We start from the raw sequence: 8,119 nt of genomic DNA, 5'->3' as shown, positions 1-8,119 counted from the left end.
TAGTTTACTCAAACCTAATCCCTTAGAGAAAGAGCCTAGGTGTGGATATTGAATATCAATCCCTTGAGTATCCAATATCTACACCCGCATTACGGGCTAGGGTTTAAGACTACTAATAGGCCAAGCTCTATTCCTAGATACATTTCCCACTAGGCATTTGTTTCAGAGCTAGTTTCAAAGGTTATTTTCCAATACCCATGGAACCTATATCATGCAAGGAGAATCAATACAAGACAAGCATTAAGAATAGAAACAACACAACAATGAATGAACAACATATATATATATATCATTGAAAACGTTAGGATTACACTAGAATTCGTTGGTTACATCTAACCCCACAAAAAATGGGTGGAACCACTCAAAATTGAGGGCAAAACAAAATAGAGATGAAGGGAGAAATGAAGAAACCGAAGGAAAGACCCACACACGAACAGCTCCAAGCTCCGGGAATCCCTTCCACAACTCCTAAAACTCGTCCAATGTGTGAATGAGGGAGAAACCCTCGAAAATGGCTTCAAATACGAGCCTGGGAGGTCAGATTAGGGTTTCGCGCCCGGCGCCTAAGTCTTCGCGCCCGGCTCATAATCTTCTGAGCACTTTCTGCCTCATTATAAGCCCGGCGCAATTCCTTTTTACGCCCGGCGCAATGTCTTCCAGAGGCTTTCTAGCATTCTCTGCCTTAGAGAAAGCCCAGCGCAATTCTCTATTAAGCCCGGCGCAATTCATTCCAGAGAGTTTTGAGGTACTCTCTGCCTTGATCACGCCCGGCGTGGTGGAGTCTCGCGCCCGGCGCATGTATAACTTCTAGAGATCCACTGCTCTGTTCTTCTCAAGCCCAGCGCAATTCTCTATTAAGCCCGGCGCAGCCGCTCTGCTCTGCTCCTTGGCTCCTTATGTTTCCAATCCCACATATCTTCAATCCTCAAATCTCTAGCTCAATACCTGCACAAAAAATGAGGTGTATTAAGGTATTGTTAGCTAAAATGGGTTAGCTATATCTGCACAAAAGATGAATCAAAAAGGGAACAATTATCTTGCAATGGTGCTAAGAATGAGTAGAGTTGTACAATAATTCTCATTCAAAAAGAGGTATAATTAAGACTTAACACATACCTCATCCTATATCAATGTATAATGAACTAGAATTATACAACAACATATAAAATGTGAGTAATTCAACTTATAACATACATGTCCAACACTTAGTTAAAAGAAAACAACATATTTTCATTTTGCAATTCATGCCCGATGCCATTAACGTAGAGAGCCTCTAAGTCTCCCATGCCCAATGCCAATCTACCCACACTTGGCATAAATGAAATAGAGAGTCATTGTGTCAATCACACCTGACATGATTAAACCCACACCCGGCCTCATTCAGGCAAAGAGCTTTTGCCCAACTCACATCTAACGTTACAACACTGACGTCCGATGTTATATTTAGGTAAAGAGCTACTACCTTGATCATGCTTAGTGCCACTCTTATTAGGTCCAACATCACCAAGTCAAAGAGCTCCAAGGGTATTCACGTCTGACACCCCTCAACCCACGTCTAATGTGATCAAGTTAGAGAGTTCTCTAACTCACGCTCAATCATGCACTATCAATTTGACACCTGACGTTAGTGAGGCAAAAAGCCTTTGGCCTGTACCACGTCTGGTGCCATGAAGTTACATCTGCTGCAATGGTGATTTATGCACTTGGTAGAATCACAAATTTGGCTCCCTTCCCTGAAAATTAGCCTAAAGCAACATGTAGCACTAGAAAATGAAACCATTCATCATTACCAACATAAACATTCAAAAATTCACAACATGCAACCAACAAAGGATCATATATGCTAATTTCTTCTCAATATATTCAAGAACAGACCAAACTCATAACATACAAATTTCACCTTACAATCCATCAATACCACCACGAATTTAGTGAAATCATCGGCATATAAACCCATGATTTAACAAAGATTCAAGTTATACCTTCCCTTACCTTTGAATCAATCCAAAAAAAAGGAAGAATGAAGAAGATCAAAACTCTTCGAGAACTTCACATGGAACCACTCCTTTAACTCTGATTCTCAACTCCAGAGGCTTCAAATGTCACTCAGCTACTCAACTACGATCAGGGGAAAGACCTAGACGCACAAGGAAGTCCTTATGAGAAAAGGAATTTTACAGGCTTCAGAACACCTCTCTCTAAACTCTCTCTCTCTAGGTTCTTAAGAAATGAACTTCTGAAGTCCACTTCTAAAGAAAGATTTTGTATAGCTCCCCTTAACTGGTCAATATTGACCTCAACTTAGAATAACTCCTAAACAAAAAAAATCATTAGGATTCTCATATCTTTAGAATTTTGCAACAAATAAACAACTAATCACAACAATTAAATTAATAAATTTTAACAAAAAATAATAAAATTGCATAGTGTTACAAAGTGAGTAATGATTTACACGTTAGGGACTTTTTTTGAATTTTAATACTTTCAACTACTAAAGTGCTTATGGCTTACACTTTTAGAAACTCAAATGTTGTTTTACTTAATTTTTTTTTGAGTTATAAGTGGTGGAAGCAAAAACACACAAGTAGTACAACAAAAAGAGCTTTTGAAAACATTTGGAAAATGTTACCTAATTGTGTATAAATGTTAATTTACTTTTGTGACATATTATCAAATGTTGTATAAAGTTCATGTTGTTAAAGATTTTTAATAACATTTTTACTCAGGTAGGCAACATTTTTTTTAAATGTTATCAAAATGATATATTTGTAATTTTAATAATGTTGCTAAGTTTTAATTAACTTTGTAAAATAACAATTAATTTTAATATAGATGTTAATATCACTATACTTTATTGCTCCTAATCTCCTACATGTTCTTTAAGATATTCTTAATTAATCATCGCCACATATATATCAAATATCAAAGTTTATTTATCTTAAATATCACTTTATGATTATATATACTATATTTATGTATTATTCATTTGTGAGACTTTAATTTTAAGAACAATTAAAGATAAAAGAAATATACCATTTATATTACTATTTTTTACTTGACGTGAGACTTTGATTTTAGAAATAATTAGAAAAAATAATAATAAGATAAAAACATGTTATTCTATCTATGATAACATTTAAAAAAAAATATTATAAAATAATCTATTTACTCAATTTATAGTAATATTTTAATAAATATAAGTAGATAAATATTATTAAAGAAGTAAAATATAATAGTAAAAGTAATTCAAGGATAATTTAATAATTTGTTTGTGACTGTGAAACTTATGAACCCAAGAATTAAAAAACCATCATTAAAGGAAGAAGAATAAGAATGTGTCCTGTGTACAAGAACTGCATAATTATGCAGTCTGCTGGGGTCAAAGTTGGGTCAAATAGGTTCCCCCAAAGGTATATATGTTCCTCAGAATCTGAACAATTGCTAGTTAAGCCCATTCTCTCTCTCCTTCACATGCCATTTTTAAATTACAAGTTCAATCAATTCATGAATCACGAACTCGCTGCATTAAATTGGGGGGAAAAACAACGGTATCAGTTTAAAGATTGAAAGTCTGCAAGTGCCACCTGCTTTAGCCTTTAGTGGAGTCACGTATCCATCGTGGTCACCAGTTCATTTATTCATTCACTAACTTCAAGCCCTCACAATTTTCAAATTAATTTGATTATGGAGATAGTTGATTAATTTTATATTAAACAAAATTATACATGTTTTTATAAATTTATAAATAATTTATCATTAATTCAAGTAATTAGTTATAAATAACGTAGTTAAATATTTTATAAATTAAACTGTTTTCAGTTTTTTGTACCAAAAAACTTCAGTAGGGCATATTTTTATATTCTAAATTATTATGATTCCCGAAAAAATATTTTATTAATTAAACAATTTTTCTAGATTATTTTAATTTATTTTTATGAATTTTATTTACATTTACAAATATTGTACAATATATGTCAATACTTGCAACTACTTACCTAAAGTGATATGTAAGTAAATACATTGTAAATGTAACTATGTATCAAAAAAATATAATGTATCTATGCATAAGTATCTGTGGTCTCCCTGGCCTTAATGTGTCTTCCCTGAATTCCTTTATCCTATATTGAAAACTTGTAATGGCTTTGGGCTTTGTGACAACACTTGCTTGCCTTGGCATATGTAATGTAACAACAGAGAAATGGGTCCCTACCAAACAACCCTCATTTTTAGGAGTGCTATCTCTCTCTCTCTCTCTATGTCCTCTTCTAATTAGGACTCAATAGTGTACAAATTTTCAACCAAGAAACGTGACTTACGAAACCCATGTTCCTACTTCCATTATATTAGGCCACTACCTTAGCTTGGTTGGTTACTTAGTTTAGTTAGTTTTTCCCACCTCTAATTCTACCTAGAATGGTGTCCACGTCTAGTACAGTTACATAAATTTTTTTGAAACATTATAAAACTGTAGTTTAAATTATAATATTATATTATAAACATTACATCCGGTGCTAGTGTTGACCTTTTGTTTCCCACTTTCCCACCATTTACATCCACTCTTTCTCCATTAGCACTCCTATTTCCATTTTGAAAAGTGTTGGTGTGTAAAAACTCAACTACTTCTCTTCATCCTGTTGCTGGTTTCTGTGCTTTTGATTGAGGTTAATACTTAGTTCTTCATATTTGGTATGTAAAGTTGGTCTTTAATATATAGTTCTAATTTTCTTTTTCATCTTTATATTGTTGAATATCTTTGTTTTTTGATTGAGCACTCTCTGGGGTACTGTTAATTTCTGCCTTAGAATGTTCTTTTGACCTTCCTTTTCTGGGTTTTGAATAGTAAGATGACAGATTATTGGTGTTGTTTTTAGTATAACAGCACATACTATCAATTAAGTGAAATCATAGAAGTATATACGTTCTGGTTTGAGTTTGATAATCCTGCAATTTTTCTTATATAATTTATATAACCTAAGCAATTTACTCTGCAAATTCTTTTCCTTTATTTGACCATGTACTTGTATATGAAATGCATACTTCTTTGTTTACATATCTCTTTGCTCCTTTTGTATTTATTTTAAACATATGAAAGTTGTGTGCCATACTGCCATGTATGAACAGTAGAAGAATATCCTTTTTCTGGGTGAAGAAGACATATCAATATATTTAACTAGAGTTCTATAGTCAATCATTGAAGCGAAACTGCTGTTTTTTAATTTTGTACTGCACATTTTTCCTTTTGCTATGTTACCTTTTTTTTATATTTATTTTTCCCTCTTTTCAGGATGCTATTCTTATAATGCTTAGTTTCTAGTTGAAGGAAGATTACTGTGAGAAAAAGTGTTGCTGTCAATAAGGCACATTATTTTGTTTGATAGAGGAAGATGGAAAATGCACTATGTTGGGTTCAAAAAAGGGGCCATGGTAAAAAGGATTCATTATCTGAAGCATCTCAGTTTAAAAAGTTGGCTAAAAGGGGAATTTCTCACCAGGCCATGGTCGTAAAAATTATCCAATCACAAAATAGTAATGTTTTCCTAAAGCATTTATTCTTCCTACTTGTTCATGGACAGTGCAAGATTCCAAAGTTTATGGCAAGTGCAGATGAGATGTATCTTCGTCGCTGTATGGACTTTGTACACATTAGAGCATTGAAAGCCTCTTATCATAACAAACCTGTGAGCTTAGAAACCAAAAACTTGTGGACTTCAGAAGATAACTTGAACACATTTGAATCTTTTGGTGTTGGTGGAGCAGAATGTGGTTCTGATCAGTTAGTCTTGGCACATCCTGTAGCTGATAGGATTGAGAGTGTAGTTGAAAGTACTGATACTGCAGATAATTGGACTTTAGGAACAGTTATGGGGACTAAGAGTATGATAAATATAATGAATAGTTCTCTTCTTCAGCAGTTTGGTGCTTCAGAAAGAAATTACAATTTGAACAGGTCTGATGCTAAAAACAAGAAATGCTATTCCAAGACTAACTCTATTTGTTTTGATTGGTTGTCTTCTGCTGCTTCAACTGTATCTCAAGGAATGCTTCAGTGCACTTGGAAGCAAGGTGTGCCTCATTTTGTTTTCTCTGCAGATGATCAGAAGGAGGTCTATGTAGCCAAGTTGAGCAAGGTAGACACAACACATAATGAGGCTTTGGACTATGTCTACCTGTTTCAATTGAACAAGGGCTGCGAGATTCATGACCATGATTCGCAACTTGTTGGTAAGATGAATGTATCAACATGTTTCACCCTTTGCCCAGGCAATTGTAGAGTAATGGAAACACATTTTATATTGTTTGGTGATGGTAAACTTTATGACAAAGAAATGTTCACTTCAAGCCATTCTATGAAGGGCATGGCCAAGAAAGCATCACAAGTGTTGAGACGGAGTCCATTGTCTAAACACAGAACACTCTCAAAGTTCAGTAGATCAAAATCCACGAGAGAAAGTTATGCATTGGGTCAACAATCATGTGGCCTAGGTGGGACAAATTTATTAGAAACTAATGTTCCATCAAATTTTGAGTTGGCTGCCATTGTTGTCAAAGACCATATTCCCTCTCGTAGCTTGGATAAAGTAGGAGGATGGGGCTTGAAATTTCTCAACAAATCTGGTGTAAATCAAACTACATTGCCTTCTGAAAGGCGTAATCGAAATACCGTGGATTGCTCAACTAGTATAAGCATTCTCATTCCAGCAGGCATTCATGGTGGACCTAGAACAAGACATGGTGGTCCATCTAGCCTCATAGACAGATGGAAATCAGGAGGGTGCTGTGACTGTGGTGGTTGGGATGAGGGGTGTCCCTTAACAGTGTTTCAGAGAAGATCTAGCAATGAGGAGGTTCTGTCTCATGTAGATATGCAAGGAGAGTGTAAGTCAGTTGATTTAGTTACTCAGGTAAATTAATCTCTCACTTTTGTGGTTAGTTTTTGATGGGTTGTTTTGTACTTGGTTTGTAGAAATATTTTTGAAGAGGAGTATGATATCTTGTTATGTACCAAATATTCATGCATCTCTATATTAATATGATATTCTCCATTCATGGATTTGTTTTTTGTTACCGCCCAAAAGATCACATGTCTGACAGTTTTCCCATACTCTTTGAACTGAAGTGTTAGTTGGGAACTGTAATATGTTTTTTCTTTTTGTTTGTGATTCTCCACAAAAACTGTAGGAATTGTATTTTATTAATTTATTGGGAAAACAGTATGTTAATTGTTGATCACTCAATTTGATGGTCACCAAAAGTCTGTTTCAATGCGAGTATAGAAAAGTTCTTCTCTATTGAAAAATATATTTAACTTTTTGCAAAAATACTTTCAAAAGTGTTTTTAAACTTATACCTAAACATCCTCCAAAACTAAAATGTAATAATTCCATAATCTTTTTATGACATTTAAATCTCCGCTGCTGTTTTCTTTTTCCTTCTCAGATTCATTACGATTTATATAAAATTTGATTGAATGCATATACAATCTTTTATGTACTGTATGTATGTGTTTGGTTAGATGACATTTATTTTTGTATGCAATGAGATGATCATATACCCTTCTAATTTCAGGGTTCAAGCAATTTCAGCCCCACCTTGAGGATGGTGAATATTGATGATGGTTTATATTTTATTCATTTTCGACAACCCTTGTCTGCATTGCAATCTTTCTCCATCGCTGTGGCGATTATTCACACACAGAGTCCTACCCTTCTGCCTAAACTAGCACAGGATCTGTGATAACAGGAGAAAAAAGTTGAAGTTATTTAATTAGCAGACATGATCCTCTAACTAGTTGTTTATCAGCAGTTGATGAGAATATTTAGGTGATTACATGAATCAGATTTCCCTTCCATTGTTTATGGTTGTCATATTTGTCACACTATCTAAGGTAACCTTATACCTTATCTAGGAGAACTAGTTCTGTTTATCCATTTCTCTCAATTCTTGTAACCATCTTTTCTCCCCATATTCTTTTTTCCTCAAGGGGATGGAATGTAAAAGCTTTGGAGGAAGAAAATTTGGTAAATCCAAGCATTGTGGTTGGATTTCTTATATTTGTTAATAAGAAGATATTATGTAGTGATTAGTCCCTAATCTGATGAATAACTATTTGAAGATGGCA

The 8,119-nt window shown here is 34.2% G+C and overlaps 1 protein-coding gene across 1 annotated transcript; it reads left to right on the top strand.

Moving 5' to 3' along the window:
• The first annotated feature begins 4,149 nt into the window (after positions 1-4,149).
• LOC109807183 (uncharacterized) lies at positions 4,150-8,119 on the top strand. The gene is made up of 3 exons (XM_020369708.3): positions 4,150-4,686; positions 5,285-6,902; positions 7,567-8,119. Exons 2-3 carry the CDS (start codon positions 5,385-5,387, stop codon positions 7,732-7,734), a joined length of 1,686 nt encoding a protein of 561 aa, XP_020225297.1. The 5' UTR covers positions 4,150-4,686; positions 5,285-5,384; the 3' UTR covers positions 7,735-8,119.

Source organism: Cajanus cajan, chromosome 7, assembly GCF_000230855.2.
Source record: "Cajanus cajan strain Asha chromosome 7, NIPB_CcT2T_4, whole genome shotgun sequence".
Lineage (NCBI taxonomy): Eukaryota > Viridiplantae > Streptophyta > Magnoliopsida > Fabales > Fabaceae > Cajanus > Cajanus cajan.
The sequence above is the reverse complement of the archived record's forward strand: the minus strand, read 5'-3'. Positions and strand labels throughout refer to the sequence as shown.